The sequence below is a fragment of the Papio anubis genome, chromosome 4 (genome assembly GCF_008728515.1).
Source record: "Papio anubis isolate 15944 chromosome 4, Panubis1.0, whole genome shotgun sequence".
NCBI lineage: Eukaryota > Metazoa > Chordata > Mammalia > Primates > Cercopithecidae > Papio > Papio anubis.
This window is the reverse complement of record NC_044979.1, coordinates 94,758,327-94,782,120: the sequence shown is the minus strand read 5'-3', so window position 1 is coordinate 94,782,120 and position 23,794 is coordinate 94,758,327. Positions and strand designations below refer to the sequence as shown.

At 42.6% G+C, this 23,794-nt stretch overlaps 1 protein-coding gene across 3 annotated transcripts in view; it reads left to right on the top strand.

Annotated features, from left to right (window-relative positions):
- The first annotated feature begins 321 nt into the window (after positions 1 to 321).
- GSDME (gasdermin E) overlaps positions 322 to 23,794 on the top strand; it is a 59,672-nt gene continuing 36,199 nt past the window's right edge. Inside the window, exons 1-3 of one of the 3 annotated variants that reach the window (XM_003896189.5) lie at positions 322 to 570; positions 8,580 to 8,809; positions 14,017 to 14,209. In XM_003896189.5, coding sequence (XP_003896238.1) covers positions 8,599 to 8,809; positions 14,017 to 14,209 — 404 coding nt within the window. In that variant the 5' untranslated portion in view covers positions 322 to 570; positions 8,580 to 8,598. Of the gene's footprint in view, positions 571 to 796; positions 940 to 1,067; positions 1,127 to 8,579; positions 8,810 to 14,016; positions 14,210 to 23,794 lie in introns of those variants that run through there. The other 2 variants (XM_003896188.3, XM_009203216.4) reach the window with 2 other exon arrangements.

Genomic DNA, 23,794 nt, shown 5'->3' with positions numbered 1-23,794 from the left:
GCAGCTTTATGCGGGGCACGTGGTGTTCACAATTAGAAAGCTTTCCCTCTTGCACATGCCCGGGAGATTTTGGCTCTGCCTCATCGTAACAACTTAAGTAATGGTTAATCGGTTTCACCTGGTCCTAATGTTGCAAACGATCTAATATTTAAGTCAATCCGTCAGAAAGCAATGTTTGAGCACCAGCTATGCTTAGATTCCCTCGTTCAGTATTCATTGAGCACCCAGTGTGTGAGAGCGCTTGGTTTTGCCCTCAAGGAGTTTAGAGTGGAGTTTACATGAATGAATCACTTTTTAGCGGCAGGCCTAAGTGTGGGTACAGTCGCACCACACACCCAGATACTACTCCAGGCACGGGCATTAGGGGCTCCCACAGGCTGGACAGGCCTTGGACTTTCCTGGTTGAACCGTGAAGCCACGGTGTCAGTCCACACTCCACTGTGAATGGCGGGTCTGGCCCCGCGAGCAGGCGCCGCTCTCAAACCCCACGGTCCCGCGCAGCGAAGAGGCGAGGCGGCCGCGGAAGGCAGGCGCAGCCCACTCTTCCGGAGAGGCCCTGACATCTCCCGGGTGAGTCCCGAAAAGTGCGCGGGGACTCTGGCCGAGCCCTGGGCCGTCAGCAACCCGACTCCCAGGGAGTCGAACGAAGGAGGGGAAGCGGCTCTCTCCTGGGCTTCTGGGAGGTCTGTCCCGGGCCCGCCGCCGCTGCAGCCCCCGCCCCACGTTCCTCTCCTCCTGCCTCCGCCGGGCGCGCCCCTCCCGCAGCCTCCGGCGGCCAGTCCCGCGGCTCTGGGGCGCCCGGACGGAGCAAAGGTCCCGGCCGGCGATCCCTCCCTCCGCCCTTCCCCAGCGCCCGCCCCTGGCCGGCCCAGCGCAGGCTCCTCCGACTCCGCCAGCGCAGGGGGCGCGGCTGCCGCAGACCCAGCAGCGGGCGCGCGGGTAAGTGCGCAGCGGACGCAGGCTGCGGGATCCGCTGCGAGCTCCACTCCGGCTCCTCTTTGGTCCGTTTGGGTGTCCCGGGCCGGGAGCAGCCGAGGCCGCGCGGCGCTTTCTCTCTGGGACACCCTCTCCTCGCTCCTTCCTAGGGGAGACCAATCGATTGGCTGCCCGGCCGCTGGAACTGCAGGTCCCGTCGCTCCCCTCGCCACCCGCATTCCCGGCCCAGTCTCCCTCCCATCACCGTGTCCCGCCCCCACTCACACTCAGCATCCCCTTCCCATCTTCTCCCCTTCCCCGCTGCCACTTCCTTCCTTGGATGTTGCAAGCGCAGCTGGTATTTTCGTTCTCCTTTCCCCCAGACCACCCGCTCCCCACTCGTTCATCCTTTGTCTTCCGGTCTCTCCTCTGGGTGGTGCGGAGGCTCTCCCGACTCTGGGGCGTGTGTACGGGGAGGCGGGCCGCGCAGCAGATAAGGAGTTCAGTCTCTCTTGACGGAAAAGAGACCCCAGCCACCTTGCTCCGGTATTTAGAGGGCCCCTCGCTTGGGGAGGAAGCCAAGTCCCACTCGGTGTGCCCGGCATGCGCTGGATGGCTCTCGACAGCTGCCCGCGTGGCTCCCTTGGGTCTCCATTTGAGGACCCCTGACCCTTTCCAGAGCTGCTTGCCGTCTGCACTAGGGGAAAGACTAGAGGGCACCTCTTAGAAGAGCGTTGGTTGTGGACTGTACACACCGACCGCCCATCCTCCAGAGTCTTCTCTGTCCAGAACAGTGAATGGGCATAGTGAAAGGGATGGATGGCTTGGGGTTGCTGTCCTGAGAGGCAGGCAGGCAGGCGGCCAGACAGATGGCCAAGTCCAAGTGGAATGAAAGGAGTACTGTGGGCTTGGAGAAGCAGCTGAAGAGTGAAATTAATTGTCTTCACAATCTACCACCACCAAGCTCTTTTTCTAAAGAAGTTGAGCCCAGACCATGAGGTAGATCTAAGAGAGAAAGGGCCCAGCCCTCCAGCCACAGTCCCTTGGCTAGGTTCTTTGTTATTGTTGAGAGAAGGTCTCGCTTTGTCACCGAGGCTGGAGTGCAGTGGCGCTATCCTAACTCACTGCAGCCTTGAATTCCTGGGCTCAAGGAATCCTCGCATCCACCTGTGGCTGAGACCGCAGGTGCCTGCCACCACACCGCATCTTCTCTATTCGTACCCAGGCTGTCTTCTGTTACCCACTCCACGTCCCCAAAGCCTTTGCCCCCTCACTCTTCCTCTCTTTCCAAGCTCATGCCTGTCTTATGACCATCATTGAGTTCACATACTGATTTTTATTTTAGAAAGAAATGATGAAATATTAAGTTGTCTTCTCATTAAAAATGAGTTCAGGTACTGGGCTGTAGGCATAGGAAGATAAGAAAAGATGCCACCTCTGTTCTAATTTAATAGACCCAATTGCACTTTGCTGTCTAGAAAACTAAAACTAATTCAAAGTGTGCTGAAATTGTTAACCATGAGACAAGTAGACAAGTACAGCCATGTTTCATCTCCCCAGATAGAAAGGAAATGACACATGTTCCATAGCAATGATTTTTGTTTCCACTGTAACTGCGGTTTACCCTTTCAAGGGCACTTTCTTATGTTATAGAATGAATCATATGAGGCCCACATTAGAACAGAAAAAAAGCTGAACAGGGAGCCAGCAGAGTAGAGTGGCCAAGGGCACAGGCTTTGGAGTCAGGTAGACCTCAGGTGGAATCTTGGCTCAGCACTGATTCTCTATGTGATGTTCAATGCCCTCCAAAGACCTCCAGGAACACAGTGACAGTTCAGTAAGTTGGTTTATTTCTCCTTGCAGTGAGGGACACCACGGGGAACCCTGAGGTGTCTCAGTAAGAGGTGTTAGAAAGGACAGAGGATTTGGGCCTGTAGCAGGTGATTTGGGGAAAGAGGGCTTTGCTCTGAATTGGATGTGGTCAGGAAGCAGGGGAAATTCTGTGACTGAGTGTCCTAGTAAATCTCGTCAAAAAGGTGAGAAGGCCAGAGAGAGGCTGTAGCTGTGATTGGTCAGGAAGCAGTAGTCACTCATCAGGACTGCTAATGATTGGAAGCAGGGGGGTATTTGATCAGTTTTGTGCTTTGAACGTGTTCATGCTTTGTCTGTGTTCAGGTATGATTACAGAGCAGCCTTGTTTCCATGTTGATTTATCATGACAAGAGTGGCCTTGCCTGATGTTGATGCTCTGTGACATTCCTAATGGTCAGCAACACCAGGGCCTGAGAGTACCAGGCCAGCTCCCAGATGTCAGGGCTGCTTCTCTCTTTGCTGTGATCTTGGGCAAGTTACTTAACATCTTTGAACCGCAGCTTCCTCATCTGTAAAATGTGGACAATGCCTGCTTCAAAGAGTTATTGTGAAGATTAAATAAGGAAATGTGTATAAAGCAGTAAGCCCCATGCCTGGAACATAGCAGGCACTCAACTCAAAAGGCTCCTCTCTTTGTCTAGAGTATTTTGATGTTGAAGTTTCTTCTCTTGAACTGTTCAAGCAGAGGCCCAGGATTCAACAAGAGCGGTTCTTAAGAAGAATCCTGAATGGAGTGTGAGAAAGAACGAGGTTTCTCTTCTAATTCAAAAACTAGACAATTCCATGACTCTGAACCAGTCTTAACAGACAGTAGTGAATATAGTTACCTTCTCCTGCAGTCATTACTCTGGCAACTATTTTTAAGATTGTTTGTTCCCACTGGCTCCAGTTGGCTGTGTGCTTTGCTAGCTTTGTGTCATTGTCTTGCTTTCTTGGTGTCTGCCCCTGAAGGTCTCTTGTCCAGGAGTCTGACTTGAGCTAAGATATCCTTACTGCATTTGGTTTGGCTTTTTTAGTTCTCACCTGCTTTGAGCTGGGAAGCCAGACAAGTGAATAAGGACTGTTTGCTAATACAACTATTTTTTTTTTTTTTGAGACAAAGTTTCACTCTTGTTGCCAAGGCTGGAGTGCAATGGCATGATCTCGGCTCACTGCAACCTCTGCCTCCCAGGTTCAAGTGATTCTCCTGCCTCAGCCTCCCGAGTAGCTGGGATTACTGCCTGCCACCATGCCATGCTAATTTTTGTATTTTTAGTAGAGACGGGGTTTCACCATGTTGGGCCAGGCTGGTTTCAAATTCCTGACCTTAGGTGATCCGCCCCACCTCAGCCTCCCAAGTATTGGGATTACAGGCCTGAGCCACCCCACCCGGCTGCTAATATAACTTTTAAGGCTCTGTGTGACAGCCCATGATCTATTGTAACAACTGTGAAGTGCGGTGAGTTTTTAGGCCATGAGCTACTTGAGCATGATGTCTCCTGAGGACATTTTCATCTTCTCCCAAATTGGAGCATTGTGAAACTTTTAATCCAGAGTCTGACTTTTGGCTGAGACATGACCATGCTTGTCTGTGTCAGGCAACTTGAGTTCTAGAGCCTTCATTTATTTGGACCTGGCCATATTCTTTAATCTTTCCTGGCTGACTAGTTATCTTACGTGTTTGAGAATGATGGTGGCAGTGTATTGTCCCCTAATGCTGCATTATAAACTCTATTGTTCCTAGCCTGTATTTTAGTAGATTTATTATATCAAACATTCCTGGAAATAAAGCCAAAAAAAGCAAGAATAGAAAATGAGCAAAGGACACAGTTAAATACAGAAAGCCTTTCCACAAAATAAAAGATGCTTGATCTTATTTGTATTAAAATAACACAACCTAAAACTAGGCTGAGATTCCATTTCTCACCTATCAGACTGGCAAAAATCCAAAAGTCTAATGATACGCTGTTGCTAAGATGGATACTTTTGAACATTATTGGTCAGACTGCAGAATAGCACAACTCCTACAATTACAGATGCATTTACCCATTGTTCTAGCAATCTCTTTTTTAGGGATCTACCCTTCAGATACATTTGTTTGTTTATGAAGAGGACATCTGTATGCGGTATTTACTGGGGACATCTTTAATATAACAGAAGTTTAGAAATAACCCAAGTGGTCAGCAACATGGGACAAGTAAAATGCACAATGATACCTCTGCATAAGGGAGTATGTGGCAGAAAAGCAAGATGCTGAGCAGTGCGTGTGTTCCTTTTAACTACACCTGTGTAAAGAAATATGAAGGAAATTTGGCTGAAGGGGAGAGGAGTGAAAGGGTTATTGGGGCCTGGGCAGGAATGGGATTTCTCAATGTGTATCCTTTACATAATTTAGATTTTTGAACCATGTCAGTATAATTCACACATAATAGTCATAAAGAAACCTCTAACTTTAACTTCACCAGGAGAATATTCTCAGAGTTCCATGATGAAAATGTTTGAGTCTAATAACAACCTACAAAGCAATAAATAGCCACCTCCAGTCACTCTCCTTAAAGTACCCTACCCTGTCAAGAAGCCAAATTAGCTGTTTGATGTTAGATGAAAAAAAAAAAAACCATTAAAAAATAATTTAGGAATTTCCTCTGTTTTACCGTCTAAGTCCTGTGGGGGAGGATTAGTGTCTTTACTAAGGTTTTCCCACTCACAGCAGATGGGTTTTCTTTTGCTTTTTCGTGGCAAGCCTGATTTGGTTTCTACAGAAACCTGTGTGATCTGAAGGCAAGTGCGTGAGTGAGTTCCCTTTCGGCTTGTCCCAGAAAAGAATAGAAGCCGTAACAGTGGAGATCCTGACAGCAGTGGTAAACTAAAACAGATCGTTCTGTGGCTCTTCAGGACTAGCAGGACGAGTTCTCACAGGCCCTCGGGGAGACCCAGTCCCATGTTTGGCAAAGTAAATCTGTTACTTTCGAATTCCCTCTCTTGGTAACTGGCTTTTCCTTCTCATCTCCCAGCCTGCACCTGGGATACCAGGATGATGCCCCAGGGGGCCTTCTTTCTTTCATCACCAACCTTCACCAAACCAGTATCTTTTCTATCTTCATGCCACTGACCTAGTCCAGAGCATTGTCATTTTTTGTCCATCTCTAATCTTGCTCCCCTGCAGTCCCTTTGCTATTTTGCTTCTAGAAGATTTTTCTAAGGGATCATTCTGATCACACACCCTCCAATGGCACCTGCTTCCCTGGCTGCCCTGCAGGAGAGGCAGGACATGGATTGGGGGCCTCCGCAGCTTTGTCTCTGGCCCTTCTCCACTCTGGAATGCTGCATTCCAGTGCAAGCGTCAAGCTCAGAGCTGGACCAGTCATTCCAGTCTGTCAAAGTGGTGGATGGCAGATCAATACAATGTCTCCTGGGCCATCTCAAGCTCAGTGGTAACCCATTTGCTTGGCACTGTCTTTCCCATCCCTCCACCACCTCCTGCAAATTTTGTGCTTTCATAATGGCTTCTCCTCAGCTACAGCATCCATACAGTGCTCCTTTGCCTGGCTTACTTCTACTTAGCCTACACAATGCAGCTTGGATGTCATCGACTTCAGGAGGACTTCTGTGACAGTATGCCTCTCTCCAGTGACATTTAGATGCCTTTTTCTTGGTTCTTTCCCTGGAACAATCTCTGCCAGTAGCTAACATAAAACTAAGCTGTTTATTTCTCCATCTGGCCACCAAACCAGTAGCTCATTGAGGAGAGAAATTATTTTTTGTCTTTGTATCCTAAGTGCTTAAACACAGTAGTATAGTAGGTACTCAAGAAAAATTAGTGAATGATTCAGTTGATGATTTGGTAAATAAATAAATGAGTATTCCATTGAATGCAAAATTCTTATGCATGACATAGTAACAGATTAATTACAGATGACAGCCTGAGCATCCTTAGTCGTGCTGCTTTGCAGTTCACCTTATCAGAAAGGAACTTCCTTGCATGTTTTAGAATTTTTCCTTAAATGTTCATTCCTAGTGTTAATATACAAGAACAGGGTCAGGTAGCTACTGCATCATAATAATCTAAGAAAAGATACTATAGAAAAGAACCAGTGATTGATAAGACAAATGATTTCCCATGCCCTAAAAGAGATTCATGCTAAAGTGGATTGAGCTAAAGTCTGAGCTTATTCTCATCTCTTAAATCCTAAGAACTGTGTGACTATGCAACTGTGCCAAGCGCCAGGGTGCAAGCAAAAATAAAACACTATTCTTGTCCATTAGAGCTTTTCATTTTGACCATGGATAGTTTGTAAAAATGTTATTTTCTTCTTTTTTATGTGGTAATTTATTATACGTGTGTGTATGTATATTTACATGCTCTGTGCAATTTGTGTATTGTGAATGGTTTAGAACCATTGCCTACATTTCTCTTGGAGTAAAGTATTTTAAAACTTGATTTATAAAAGTTTTAAAAATATATATTAAGCATTTTTGTTCCCTGTCATAAATATTACAATTATTTTCTCAGTTTGCCCTTTGTCTTTCTAAAGGCCCTTCTCATCCTGCAATTGTACAAATATTTCTCTATTTTTTCTAGTATTTTCACAGTTTCATTTTTTCCTCAAAGAAACCTCTTGATTTCATTGGGAATTTGCCTTATGTATGGTATGAGAGAGGAATTCAGTTTTTTTCTTTCCAGATGGTTAGCCCATTGTTCCAAAAGCATTTGTTAAACAGTCTATGCTGCTTCTCCTGAATATAGTATTTTCCTTTTTTATATCTTCCAATGTGTCTCTTCTTTTCCGCTCCTGCTAAAGTATGACTGTGCCTTTATTTTCTGGGTTAAAAAGGCATAGCTTGTTACTTTTCATATCTGAATATGAGAAATCACACAGTGTAGAGAAAAAGCACCTTTGACCCTTCAGATAGGTAGTCATAGGTAAGCTATCTATTGCGGTAGTCAGTATGTTGTTGTTCAACAAATATTCCCAGCTCTCTGCCTTTTTGAGACAAAATCTTGTACTGTCACCCAGGCTGGGGTGCAGTGGCATGATCGTGGCTCACTGCAGTTTTGAACTCCTGGGCTCAAGCAGTCTTCCCACCTCAGCCTCCCGAGTAACTGGGACTACAGCTGTGCACCACCACACTCAGCTAATTTTTTAATTTTTAATTAGTAGTTTGGCTATGGTGCCCAGGCTAGTTTCCAGTTCCTGGGCTCAAGCAGTCTTCCCACCTTGGCCTCCCAAAATGCTGGGATTACAGGTATCACCCACCATGCCCAGCCTGCCTTCCAGATTCTTGATAAAACTGTATTTTCTGGCCCTTATTTTTGGTTGAGGCCATGTGACTAGTTCTGACAAGCTGTAAGCAACCTTCCTTGTGTCACTTTGGGGCCAGATCATTTAATTGCTGGTGTGAGATCTTCCAGAATTCTTTCCTCTTGGATAATGGTTGACAGCGTTCAAGATGCTGGCTTTCCCTTCAGTCTGGATCCCTGTATAACCATAATAAACAAAACTCTCTTGTACCCCTGTATTGAGCAAGTAGTATGAGCAACAGATAAACCCTATTGTTATAAACCACTAAGATTTAGGGATTGTTTGTTTCTGAAGCATAACCTATTATATCCTGATTGGTATATATATGTTCTTTCAATATCTCTATTTGAGTTCTTTATTATCCGCTAAAGTCAAACTAGAGGGTCTTTTAGGAAGAAGATATTCTTTCATGTGAACTGTTGTGAATAGGGAGAAATACAATAATTTTAGGGAAAAAAGCCACAAAATAGTAACTTCTTATTTGATTTTAGGATAACTTTATTTTTTCAGGTAATCTGGAGCTTTCAAAATGTTTGCCAAGGCAACAAGGAATTTTCTTAGAGAAGTTGATGCTGATGGTGACCTGATTGCAGTATCAAATCTGAATGACTCTGATAAGTTACAGCTTCTAAGTCTGGTGACAAAAAAGAAGAGACACTGGTGCTGGCAGAGACCCAAGTACCAGTTTTTATCCCTCACCCTTGGTGATGTACTCATAGAAGACCAATTTCCGAGTCCAGGTATGTTTCCTTGTGTATAGTCTATAATTAGTCTCAGAAAAGATGATTTTTTTTTTTTTGATGAGGAGTTTCTGTTGCCCACGCTGGAGTGCAATGGTGTGATCTTGGCTCATTGCAATCTCTGCCTCTTGGGCTTAAGTGATTCTCCTGCCTCAGCTTCCTGAGTAGCTGGGATTATAGGCACCTGCTACCACGCCCAGCTAATTTTTGTATTTTCAGTAGAGACAGTGTTTCACCATATTGGCCAAGCTGGTCTGAAACTCCTAACCTCAAGTGTTCCACCCATCTCGGTCTCCCAAAGTGCTGAGATTACAGGCATCAGCCACCGTGCCTGGTCGATGATTCTTCTTTAATGAACGTATTGCCTTGAGTCTAGATACTTTATAATGAATTCTCCTGTTTCTTTGCCTGTCATCTTAAAAGCATATCCTTTCTTAAAATGAACAAAATTCTGCAGACCTGACATGACACATTATAGCTTAACCTTTTAAACATAATTTTGCAGTTTAGTATAAAAGTAAGGCATGCTTACTGTACATGTTGTGGCCACTCAGCATAAGTGGGGTGGATCACCTACCTCAAATGTGGTTTGGTGTTGAACTGATGATGCCACATAAGCATCAAGAAGGTGTGAAAATGTTTATTCATATAATGATGCTTTCTGGGGAAAGCAGGACAGTCTTTAAAACTGGTCCAAAAATGGCCACAGAGAAGGGGATAAGGAGATGGGCTCAGCTTTTATTGTGATTAGTGAGTGGAGATGGGCGTTGGTCCCTGCATGGGGGATGGGTTTATGTGATTTGAGTTTTCAGTGACACCATGGACAGAGCACCTGGGATCTCTTATCAGCTTGTCCAGATGTGCAAAAGAAAGAGAAGGAGGAGTGGGGGCTCAGAAGCTGAGAGCAGTCAGACATCAAAACTGGGGTCAGATGTATTGTTACAGTACAGTATAAAATATAGAAAGGGATGAAGAAGAAAATTTAAACATAAAAGATCCTACCATCATGTGTTAATTCCCATTAACACTTGGTTTGTAGCCTTTTATTTCTCTGGATCTGATTTTTAATAACAAAATTGAAAGTATATTATAGGCCAGGCGTGGTGGCTCACGCCTGTAATCCCAGCACTCTGGGAGGCTGAGGCAGGTGGATTATGAGGTCAGGAGTTCAAGACCAGCCTGGCCAACATGGTGAAACCCCATCTCTACTAAAATACAAAAATTAGCAGGGCATGGTGGCAGGCACCTGTAATCCCAGATACTCAGGAGGCTAAGGCAGGAGAATCACTCGAACCTGGGCAGCAGAGGTTGCAGTGAGCCAATATTGCGCCACTGCACTCCAGCCTGGGTGACAGAGTGAGATTCCATCTCAAAAAAAAAAAAAGAAAGAAAGAAAGAAAGAAAATATACTGTATATAATTTTTATATACTCCTTATTTTTTACTTAACATTAAGTTTTCTTCCATAGGTTATTTTTACCTATGGAAGAAACTGTATTTTTAAATACAGTTTTCAACAAACACGTAATATTCCTTTGAGTGTATGTACCTAATTTGCTTAACCACTACAATTTAGTGCTTAATAAATAACGTTGAGGCTGGGTGCAGTGGCTCATGCCTGTAATTCTAGCACTTTGGGAGGCCGAGGTGGGCGGATCACTTGAGCCTAGGAGTTTGAGACCAGCCTGGGCAAAGTGGCAAGCCCCATCTCTACAAAAAATAGAAAAATTAGCCGGGCATGGTAGCATGCACCTGTAGTCCCAGCTACTCGAGAGGTTAAGGTGGGAGGATCGCTTGAACCCAGGAGGTTGAGGCTGGAGTGAGCCATGATTGTGCCACTGCATTCCAGCCTGAGCAACAGAGTGAGACCCTGTCTCCAAAATAAAATAATAATAATGATTAATAAGTAAGGCTGCAATGAGCATTTTTATGTGCATTTTTGTTGTAGTTTTTTAGGCAACTGCTTCAGCATAAATTCTTAGAGAATTGCTGGACCAGAAGATGGGAACTTTTTGAAGACTTGGTACTTACTCATTGCTACATTACTTTTTGGAATGTGGTGATATATGAAAATCTCATCAGCTCTTAATTATTGGACAAAATGATGTCTGAATCCTCTTTCAGCTCTAGAACTCTCTAATTTTGTGATTGCATCTCTGTTAAAGGGGAAAAGAGGTAGAGGAGATAATTTGTGTTTACAGATAATCTTCAAACTTTCTTCCAGGAAAGGATTCCAGTCAGTGCTGTCTCCAGTCAGCTCATCAGAGCTGCCACACAATAGGCAAATGAATTGATATTAAGTTTATATCACCCTCCCCTTTAGGAATTTGTGTGCTTTCTGGCAGAACTTCTATTGAATGGTGAAATAACTAAGTATGAAAAGGAACAAGAGGGAAAAAAATGACAAAATAGACCAGGAGCTCCTGAGTAATTGGAGTTTTACTGTTCTGTGATGTGAAATGCCTCTTTTGTGGTGTCCTGAAAGATCACAAAGACTTGTGCTGGATTGGTGAGGCCAGCGGCGGTCACTGCCGGCGAAGAATCCATGAGCACGCTCATCTGAGGTCAGAGCTCACCCTGGATTCTGTGTCCCGTTGGTGTTAGGGCGGCGACGAGAAGTGTCTTCTATCTTGTCTACTGGGTAGAGTCAGGATGCTTCACCTTTGTTATTTTTTCCCACTCGCAGCCTCACTGGCGCGTGTGTTGCCCAGGGCTGTGAAGGGTGTAGGGTGGTGATTGGTGTTGGCAGTCCCAGTGATGGCCTGTTGGTCCCCTCATTTCTTGCCTTCCACCAACAGCAGTTGACACCTTGATGCAGAAGTATGCACAAATGACATCTTCTTTGGATGTGTGTCTACAGTGGCTTTTCAGAACTCACAGACAAATGGTGACTGTTCCTTCCTGCTGTGGATCCTGTCTTGGGGACAGGGTTTCCAGGAGCAGTAATAAGCCCAAGACCAGACCTGTGTCCTGAAGATGGAATTTCTGTCTTTGCTGTACTTTGTAGAACCTAGGACTGTCCTGTTTATCAGAAAATGATATTTCTCTGGCCTAAACACAGTGGAGAGATTGAGCCTTTGCTATGTGTGAGGCTCTATCTTACATGCTTTACATACATCAACTTGCAGCAGAACCCATCAGGTAGGTATCATTAATTATCTCCAGATTGCACATGAAAGTCTGAGGTTCAGGGAAATGAACATTACCCAAATTCTCCTAGTTAGTAATATTAGAGTAGGGATGTAATCCTAATCTCTTTATTTCTGCCCTGCCCTTCTTCACAAGGCATTGCCCAAAGTGTTTGTTTTCCATGAGATATTAACAAAAGAAGGCCCTGAATAGGATACATTTTTATACCATTCTTATTTTTGGGCTGGTGGTATGAGAGATGATTCTCTGTTTTATAAATTTCAAAGGTGATTGAGTGGTAATTGCTTCTGATTAACCCTGGTTGAGGAGTGGGTTTTCTTGATTGCAGTGGAAGAAGTGTAGGTGAAGTTTGGGTGTTGGGGCAGTGAGTGGATGGAAAGAAGCCTTTCAGAGTGCGGGTGGGTTTGAATACCTTGTGAAGTAGAGCTGGGAACCCAGGAGAGCCTTGGGTCAGGACAATGGAAAAGGCCAAGTGTGAAGTTCCTAGTGGACTCTTAATGTCTCCTTAACAAATGGTGATGATAGAGACTATTTTTAAAATTATTTTTTTCATTTTTTATAACTTTTATATTTTCTTAGAGATAAGGTGTTGCTCTGTCACCCAGATTGGCATGCAGTGGCATGATCATTGCTAACTTGTCACTTTGTACTCCTGGGTTCAGGTGATCCTCTCACCTCAGCCTCCAGGGTAGCTGGTGTTGCCCAGGTTGGTCTTGAACTTCTGACCTCAAGGGATCCTCCTGCCTCAGCCTCCTAAGTTGCTGGGATTACAAATGTGAGCCACCATACAGAGACTATTTTTAGGGTGGTTTTTGTTTGGATTAAAAATGAGAATAGTAGAAACCTGGCGATTTGAGAAGGCTGACAGGTCAGATATGAGATCAGACATCTATCATTTTTAAAAAGGCATGTCCACTGACCTTATCAGGAAGTCAGAGATAAGGAATTGCATGATAAGGAATTGAATGACTGGGTAGAGGTCAGAGATAGAATCATAAATATGGGAAGGGAATAATTTGATTGGAGATGGTAATAGGGCCAGGGGATTGTTTTCCAAGACTGTTGGGTGGGTAGACAAGATGCCCCTGGACAGGCCTAGGTGTCCAAGGAAGGCCGTCCTCTCGTGCTGCATCCAGAATAGGGGCTGCTGTTCTCGCTCTGTTCAGGTGTCTTCTTTGTCTGGTCCCTTTCCGTCTTCACCTTGGAAAAGTACACATTTAAAATGGCCTATTGATCCACCTGGATAGTGGTTAAACAGGCGCTCACTTTATTCATTAGTCCTTTCTGTGCACCTTTCTATACATATTGGGGTTGAAAACCAATGAAAGAGAAAAACCTCTAGTGGAGCCCTGGTCACTGGTGCACTGTGCGCCCGCAGTCCACACACACACACACACACGCACACACACAGACATATGCACACACACACGCACGCATGCGCACACATACACAAACACATACACATACGCACGCATACACACACATACATACACGGACACACATACATATACACAGGTACACACATACACAGACACACGCACACACACACATACATACACAAACATACAGACATACATATACACATACACACGCACACATGCACACATATACACACAGACACATACACACATGTACATACATATACACACATACATACACATATGCAGACACACACATACGCAGACACACATACGCAGACACATATGCAGACACACATACGCACACACACATACACACAGACACATGTGCACACACACGCACACATGCACACATACATACGCACACATGCACACACGCACACATTCACATACACATATGCACATAGACACATACACATGCACAAACATACACATACGCACACAGACACATACACATGCACACACATATACACACACACACGCACGTGCTGCCCCATTTTCTTGCCCATACACACAGCGTGGCTGCCAGCTTAGCCTCCTGCTTTCCAGGGCTCTGCACAGGCTTGGAAAGCTAAGTGACCCAAGACACCTTGGTGGCCTTATCATCATCAGCTTCCTCTGCTCGTCTCCTCCATTCCAGTGGTCGTGGAGTCAGACTTTGTGAGATACGAGGGCAAGTTTGCAAACCACGTGAGTGGAACCCTGGAGACCGCACTGGGGAAGGTCAAGCTGAACCTGGGGGGCAGCAGCCGTGTGGAGAGCCAGTCTTCGTTTGGAACCCTGAGGAAGCAGGAGGTGGATTTGCAGCAGCTCATCAGAGACTCTGCCGAGAGGTAAGGAGACTTCTGTTTGGCATTTTGGATTTTGACACATCTCACATTGAAAGGTCATTCAGTTGGACCTTTGTTAAAAGGGCGACAGATTTGATCTCTGCTGATCAATAAATGTGTATTGAATGCACTTATGCTGAAATTTCATGAGGAGCACATTCTTTAGTCTGGAATTGCTTGACTGTTCTTAGCCTGAGGCGGGGAGACTTGGGAAGCACTTTCAAAGGATGCTACTTCAGGCAAATATGTACTTCCTTCAATCACATGATTTGTAAAATGCCAACGGTGAAAATGCTCTGTCCTGCACTTTTGAATATTAATTTTAGAACCAGGAAGTCATGACCCCCTTCTGACTCTACAATTTTCTGATGAAAAAAAGAAGAAAGCAAGTGAGAGGTGCATAAAAAAGCTCGAAAAGAAGAGCTGTTTTTAGTTTTTGAAGTCTTAAAGAAAACCGCACATTTATTCATTGTTTGGCTTTCGGTAAATACATCTTACTACAGTATGAGTCATCATTATTCTTACCTTATGTTTATTCAACATTCAAAAAATAATTGTATCACGTGCATCCTATGTGCCATGTACTATTTTACACTGGGGAGGCCGCAGAGAGCAAAATGCCCAAATGTCTGCCTTGCATTCCAGTGAGGAGAGACACCAAATATACAACTAAAGTAAAATGTGCAGTAGATTGATGGGAATCGGCAACAGTGAGAGGGGCTAGGATGTGCTAGGAATGGGGGCTATGAACCTAGAAAGTGGCCAGAGAAGGTGTCATGGAGAAGCTGGCATTAGGACAAAGCCCTGCAGGAGGGGAGGGAAGGCACAGGAACATCTGGGCAGGAGGCTCTGGGCAGTGGCCAGGGTGGCCGGTGCCCAGTGAGCGAGAGGAGGGCAGGAGAGGAGAGTTGGAGGGGCTGAAAGGGATGGGGCGCCAAGACCCACAGGACCTTGAAGGCCACTGGCGAGGCTCACACTTACTGAGAGCCAGTGGAGGGTTCTGGGCAGGGAAGCGGCGTCATCTGATGTAGTTTTTAGAAGGATCATTCTGGCTGCTGAGTTGAGAAGAGACTGGATGGGCAGCAGCAGGGAGTCCAGTTGAGAAGTTATTGCAATAATTCAGCGGGGATGATATTTCAGTTTGTACAGTAATGTGTGCATTTTCCTGTGAAATTTTATTCCCCTTTATTCTTTTAAAGCAAAAATTCAAAGCCAAATAAATTAAGAGAAAATTCACTTGTATTTAAGTATGACTGGCTTATTTCATCTTTTGCAACACTTTAAAGATTATATGGAATATTAAATATGTGCTCATTCCACAAAATTATGTTTAAAATTAATAAAAAATATGATAAAACCCACATAGCATTAGGTGGGTGGATTTTATTGAGGGTGCCTGGGCAGCTGCCATCTTCAAGTCCCAAGCCCCTCTCCAGTAACCACCATGCTTACTGGAGCTGAAGGAGCATGGCTGTGTGTTTACTGCCTACTGGCACTTTCTAGGACTCCGCAATCACACAAAGCTCTGACTCCGCCAGGGGTTCCCTTTTGGTCAGAGAATTTGAAGTTCTGTCTGGTAGCACCAGGTAGAAGGGACAGCTGCCTCTGTCTCTGGCAGTCATGATTTATTTTCCTTTCTCTACAGCTTATCTTTGCTACAGTGCCATTTTTCTTCTCAACTGCAATTGTCGGGACACACTAGAAACATATTTGATATTTATCTGAAATGAAAATTTGAGTGTCTTACATTTTCATTTGCTAAATCTGGTGTCACTGGGGAAGGGGAAAAGGGAAGCGGGGGGTATCCAGAGCGTCTTCTCTGCTCCCTCAGTCTCACGCAGCCCTCTCTAGCTTAGCTGCGTTTTGTAGTCTCGTTATTTCTATTTCAAGAAGCACAGTTTGGCAATGCTCTATAATCACATTTCTCGATACAGGTTTTTAAACACTCTTCATGATTCAGGTGTAGAAGCTCTTGCCAAAAGGAAGCATATGAGGAGGGTCGGCGACAAGAGATGGGAGAAAACCATTCCCGAGAGAAAGAAGCCAGAGCCAACAGTTCTGACTGGAGGAAGAGGGAGTCGGGGCGTGGGAGGGTAAGGAAAGGAGCATCCGCAGAGCACCTACTGTGTGCCAGGCACTTTATATGCAGCCTCTCCTTGACTCTGCACAGCCGTCTCCTTTTACGCTTAATGGCACCAAGGCTCAGGAAGGAGAAATAACTTGTTCCCAGACACAGAGCTCAATCTGGATGCTGGTGCTGGGATTCAACCCAGGATTTTCTGGCTCCAAAGCTCCTGTTCTTTCCTCTAAATCATGTAAAAGTCATTAAAATGATAGCACAGAACGTAAAGGCCGAAGCATGAATCTGAGATCCTGGGGAGGATACCTGGTGGGTGAATCATGGAATAGAAACTGTCCTGAGCAGGTACATGTGCATGGTGAGGCCTGCTCACCTAGAGGTGCCTGGACACGGGGATGAGATCACTTGGATTCGGGAGTCCTGTTACTTTTAGCGGTAATGGGGGAAGGGATGTCCCGGGGAGTGGTGCCACCAGAAGCATGATAAAGAATAAATACAAGGACTAGAAACCAAAGAGGAATCTTATCACAGAATCACTTCGCTCTTGTTAGCCTGCTAGGAGGAAAAGGTGAACTATAGGGGAGGGGAGGACAGGCGCGGGAAGGGAAGACTTCTGCTCCTGGCATGGAGCTCAGTAAAGCTAACATTCTTGTTACTTCATGCCGGAGTAATAAATTCTCGTCCATGTCGTCTGCCTGTCTTTGGACTCCCATAACATCGTTGGGATTGATAAGGTGTTGTTGATATATGCCTGACTTGGGGAGTGGCAGTACATGATGCTTAAGAACTGTACATTCCTGAGGGCTTATTTACAGTCACTTTTATTTCAGGTCATTTAGATAACTTGTCATCTGCATACAAGTTATTTTAGGCCTCAAAAATCAGAATATTAGCTTTATTGTCTATGAAATGTGTGCACATGTCAAAAACAAACTTTGTCCTTGAAAAAACAAGCCTGTGCTGGGCAGGAAGGCATTCCACAGAAATTAACCTTCCGGATACCTGGAGCTGACCCCTTTAATGCAATCTCTGTGCAGATCTTAGCATTCTTGATGGAAACCATTCTAAGATATATCACGTACTTTTTTTTAATGGAGAATAACAAATTTATTGAGTCTTTTTCATAGTGACTCGGATTCGTGTGATAAGCTCTTTCATTTTTGTGTTTAATAAGCTCTTTCATTATTCTGTAATACGCTCTTTTCATTTGTTTACCTTGTCTTCCGTGGTCAGTTGCCATTTGTCACTACCATAAGTATAAAAGCCACAGCCCACCCCACTTCTGCCACCAGCTTGTTGCTTCTAATTTCCTAGGGTCTGGTAAGTTTATTCCTGGTCAATAACTTAGGTCGACTTGGTAAGCTATTTCTGCCCTTGGGCTCAGTTTCCCCAGCTGTGGGTGAGATAGTTGGACTAGATGATCTCTTAAGGCTTTCTGCTGGCTGAATGTCTGGAAGTGAGTGGACTCTGGAGTGCGCACACCTGTCCGCTCCTTCCCCTGAGTCCTGGGCCTCGGTCCTGGCTGTTTTCCAGAGACCGTGCTATGTTGTGCTTTCCTGGCTATTTGGGGATTCAGGAGGGTGTCACCATAAAGGCACATCCCACTTTTATTCTTCGTCATATTGTAAAGGGAATTTTGGTAAAGCAGATTACATTTTTCTATGCACATACAGGAATGAGAAGTTTGGTTCTTTATTAGGAATTCCAAATTAAATAAATTATATATGAAACCAGTATATTAATGCAATGTTATGACAATGATAAATCTTCATAATTATTTTAAATGTTTTAAAATTACACTGAATATATATATATATACACACACACACACATATATTTATGGGATGTATGACATATTTCTTAATGAGGAATTTTTTTAATGGGAAAATATATCTCATGAGAGGTTTTGATACAGGCATACAATGTATAATAATCACATCATGGAAAATGGGTATCCATCACCTCAGGCATTTATCCCTTGTGTTACAAGCAATCCAATTATACAGTTTTAGTTTTTTTAAAATGTCCAATTAGGCCGGGTGTGGTGGCTCACGCCTGTAATCCCAGCACTTTGGGAGGCCGAGGCAGGTGGATCATGAGGTCAGGAGATCGAGACCATCCTGGCTAACACGGTGAAACCCCGTCTCTACTAAAAAATACAAAAAAATTAGCCGGGCATGGTGGCGGGTGCCTGTAATCCCAGCTACTTGGAAGGCTGAGGCAGGAGAATGGTGTGAACCCGGGAGGCGGAGCTTGCAGTGAGCTGAGATCGCTCCACTGCACTCCAGCCTGGGCCTTAGAGCAAGACTCTGTCTCAAAAAAAAAAAAAAAAAAAAAAAAAAAAAAAAAAAGGTTCTATTAAGTTATTATTGACTTTAGGTATCCTAAAATTATGCTATCAAGTACTAGATTTTATTCATTCTTTAGGTATCCTAAAGTTATGCTATCAAATACTAGATCTTATTCATTCTTTCTATTTTTATTGTACCCATTAACTATCCTCGCATCCCCCTACCACTCTTCCACTACCCTTCCCAGCCTCTGGTAACCATCCCTCTACTTTCTATCTCCTTGAGGTTAATCATTTTAATTTTTAGTTCAACAAATAAGAATATGTGAAGTTTATCTTTCTGTGCCTGGTTTATTTCACTTAACATAATGACCTCCAGTTCCATCCCTGTTGTTGCGAAAGACAGAATCTTACCTTTTTTTTTTTTTTTTTTTTTTTTTTTTTTGAGACGGAGTCTTGCTGTGTCACCCAGGCTGGAGTGCAGTGGTATAATCTTGGCTCACTGCAACCTCCGCCTCCCGGGTTCAAGCAGTTCTCCTGCCTCTGCTTCCCGAGTAGCTGGGATTGCAGGCGCTCGCCACCAACCCTGGCTAATTTTTGTATTTTTAGTAGAGATGAGGTTTCACCATATTGGCCAGGCTGGTCTTGAACTCCTGACCTCATGATCCACCTGCCTCAGCCTCTCAAAGTGCTGGGATTACAGGCATGAACCACTGTGCCCAGCCCAGGATCTTATTCCTTTTTTAGCTAAATAGTAGCCTATCGTATATATTTACCACATTTTCTTTATTCATCTGTTGAGGATTAGATTGTTTCCAAAATCTGACTATTGTGACTAGTGCTGCAATAAATGTAGGAGTGCAGATAGCTCCTCAGTGTACTGATTTCCTTTCTTTTGGGTATATATCCAGCAGTTGGATTGCTGGATAGTATGGTAGCTCTTTTTTTAGTTTTTTGAGGAATCTCCAAATTGTTCTTCATAGTGTACTAATTTACATTACATTTCAACCAACAGTGTACAGGCATTCCCTTTTTTCCACATTCTTATCAGCAGTTTTTATTGCCTTTTGGATAAAAGCCATTTTAACCAGGGTGAGGTGATAACTCATTGTAGTATTGATTTGCATTTCCCTGATGATCAATGATGTTGAGCACCTTTTCATATGCCTGTGTGGCATTTGTATGTCATCTTTTGAGAAATGTGTATTTAGATCTTTTGCCCATTTTTAATAAGATTATTAGACTTCTTTTCCTACAGAGTTGTTTGAGCCCCTTTTATATTCTGGTTATTAATCTCTTGTCACATGGATAGTGTACAAATATTTTCTCCCATTCTGTGAGTTGTCTTCATTTTGTTGATTGTTTCATTGCTGTGCAGAAGTTTTTAACTTGATATGATTCCATTTGTCTATTTTTGCTTTAGTAGTTTGTGTTTGTGGCATGTTACTTAAGAAATCTTTGCCCAGTTCAATGTCCTAGAGAGTTTCCTTCATGTTTTCTTGTAGTAGTTTCATAGTTTGAAGTCTTAGATTTAAGTCTTTAATCCATTTTGATTTGATTTTTGTATATGGTGAGAGAGAGTCTAGTTTCATTCTTCTGCATAGGGATATCCAGTTTTCCCAGTACCATTTATTGAAGAGGCTGTTCTTTCTGCAATGTATGCTCTTGGCACCTTTATTGAAAATGAGTTCACCGTAGATGTATGGATTTATTTCTGGATTATCCATCCCATTCCATTGGTCTATATTTTTGTTTATATGGCATTACCATACTGTTTTAATGACTTTAGCTCTGCAGTATAATTTGAAAGTCAGGTAATGTGATTCATTCAGCTTTGTTCTTTTTGCTCAAGATAGCTTTGGCTATTCTGCATCTTTTGTGGTTCCACATACATTTTAGGGTAGTTTGTTTCTATTGCTGTGAAGAACATCATTGGTATTTTGTAGGGATTGCATTGAATCTCTACAAAGTATAGGTTACTTTGAGTAGTATGGACATTTTAACAATATTTATTCTTCTGATCCATGAACATGGAATATCTTTCCATGTTTTTTTTGTGTCCTCTTCAATTTCTTTCATCAGTGTTTTATAGTTTTCATTGTAGAGATTTTTCACTTCTTTGGTTAAGTTAATTTGTAGATATTTACTTTTATTTGTAGCTATTGTAAATGGAATTACTTCCTTGATTTCTTTTTCAGATTGTTCTCTGTCGTTGTATAGACATGCTACTGATTTTTGTATGTTGATTTTACATTCTGCAACTTTAGTTAATTTGTTTATTGGTTCTAATAGTTTTTTGGTGGAGTCTTTAAGTTTTTCCGAATATAAGATCATGTTTTCTGCAAACAAGGATCACTTGACTTCTTCCTTTCCAATTTTAATGCCTTAATTCTTTCTCTTGTCTGATTGCCCTAGCTAGGACTTCCAGTACTAGGGTGAAAAACAGTGGTGAAAGTGGGCATCTTTATTGTGTTCCAGATCCTAGAGGAAAGGCTTTCAGTTTTTCCCCATTCAGTATGATACTAGCTGGTGGGTCTATCATATATGGCTTTTATTGTGGAGCTATGTTCCTTCTATGTGCAGTTTTTTATCTTGAATGGATGTTGAATTTTATCAGGTGCTTTTTCAGCATCAGTTGAAATAATCAAATGGTTTTTATCCTTCATTTTGTTGATATAATGTGTCACACTGATTTGCATATGTTGAACCATCCTTGCATCCCTGGGATAAATCTCACTTGGTCACGATCTTTTTAATGTATTGTTGAATTCATTTTGTTAGTATTTTGTTGAGGATTTTTGCATCACTGTTCATCAGGGATACTGGCCTATAGTTTTCTTTTTTTTTGATGTGTCTTTGTCTGGTTTTGGTATCAGGGTAATACTGGCCTTGTAGAATGAGTTTGAAAGTATTCCCTCCTCCTCTGTTTTTTGGAATAGTTTGAGTAGGATTGGTATTCATTCTTTTTTAAATGTTTGCTAACATTCAGCACTGAAGCCATGAGGTTTTTTTTGGCTTTTCTTTTCTGGGAGACTTTATTTTGGCTTTGATCCCATTACTTGTTATTGGTTTGATCAGGTTTTGGATTTCTTCATGGTACAATCTTGGTAGGTTTTGTGTCTAGGAATTTATTCATTTCTTCTAGGGTTTTCCAATTTATTGGTGTATAGTTACTCATAGTAGCCTCTAATGATCCTTTGAATTTCTGTAGTATTAATGTAATGTCTCTTTTCTCATGTTTGATTTTATTTATTTGGGTCTTCTCTTTTTTTCTTAGTCTGGCTAAAGGTTTGTCAACTTCATTTATCTTTTTTTCAAAAACAAACTTTTGTTTCATTAATCTCTTGTATTGTTTTCCTCATTTTAATTTATTTTTATTCTAATCATTATTATTTCTTTTCTTCCACTAACTTTGGGTTTGGTTTGATCTTGATTTTCTAGTTCTTTAAGATGCATTGTTAGACTGTTTATTTGAAATTTTTCTACTTTTTTGATATATGAACAACTATAAACTTACTCTTACTACTGCTTTTGATGTACTCCATAGGTTTTGCTGTTGTGTTTCTGTTATCATTTGTTTCAATAAATTTTTCAATTTCTTTCTTAGCGTCTTCATTGACTCACTGGTCATTCAGGAGCATGTTGTTTAATTTCCATGTATTTGCATAGTTCCAAAAATTTCCCTTGTTATTGCTATGTAGTTTTTTTATTCCACTGTGGTCAGAGAAGGTACTTGATATTATTTCAATGTTTTGGATGTTTGGAAACTTGTTCTGTGGCCTAACATATGGTCTATCCTTGCGAATGGTCCATGTACTGAGGAAAAGAATGTGTATTCTTCAGTTGTTGGATGAAATGTTCTGTATATATCTATTAGACCCGTTTGGTCTGTAGTGCAGATTAAGTCTGGTGTTGATTTTCTGTCTGGATGACCTGTCAAATGCTGAAAGTTAGGTGTTGATGTCTCCAGGTATTACTGCATTGGGGGCCTATCTCTCTCTTTAGCATTAATGATATTTACTTTATATATCTGGGTGCTCCAGTGTTGGGTACATAAATATTTACAATTGTTATATCCTCTTGCTGAATTGACCCCTTTATCATTATATAGTAACCTTCTTTGTCTCTTCTTATAGTTTTTGTCTTGAAATCTATTTTGTCTGATATAAATATAGTTAGTCCTGCATTTTTTTGGCTGCGATTTGCATGGGCTATCTTTTTCCATCCCTTTATTTTCAGTCTATATGTGTCTTTATAGGTGAAGGGTGTTTCTTGTAAGCAACAGATCATTGGGTCTTGTTTTTATTTTGTTTTTAATCCATTTAGCCAGTGTATGTCTTTTGATTGGAGAGTTTAGTTATATTCAATTACTATGGATAAATAAGGATTTACTCTTGCCATTTTATTATTTGTTTTGTGGTCTTCTTTCTTTGCTTCCTGTCTTCCTTTTAGTGAAGGTGATTTTCTCTGGTGGTATGATTTAATTTCTTGCTTTCTATTTTTTGTGTATCTGTTGTAAGTTTTGTGTTTGAGGTTGCCATGAGGCTTGCAAATAGTATCCCATTATTGTAACCCATTATTTTAAGCTGATAACAACTTAACACTGCTAGCATAAAAAAATAAGTAAAAAGAAAATAAATACAAACTCCACACCTTAACTTTGTCCCCCTGCTTAACTTTTTCCTTTTTTTCCCTATTTATATCTTATAGTACAGTCTATATCTTGAAAAGTTTTTGTAGTTTTGATTTATTTATTTATTTTTAAGATAGAGTTTTGCTCTTGTCACCCAGGCTGGAGTGCAGTGGTGCGATCTCAGCTCACTGCAACCTCCACCTCCTGGGTTCAAGTGATTCTCCTTGCCTCAGCCTCCTGAGTAATTGGGATTACAGGTGTCTGCCACCATGCCTGGCTAATTTTTTGTATTTTTAGTAGAGACCGGGCGGGGAGGGGAGGTTTCGCCATGTTGAGCAGGCTGGTCTCGAATTTCTGACCTCAGGTGATTCACCTGCCTCGGCCTCCCAAAGTGTTGGGATTATGGGCATGAGCCACTGCGCCCAGCCCTGTAGTTATTATTTTTAATTGGTTCATCTTTTTGTCTTTCTGCTTAAGATATGAGTAGTTTACATACCACAGTGACAGTGTTATAATAGTCTGTGTTTTTTCTGTATTCTTACTATTACAAGTACATTTTGGAGTTTCAGATGATTTCTTATTGCT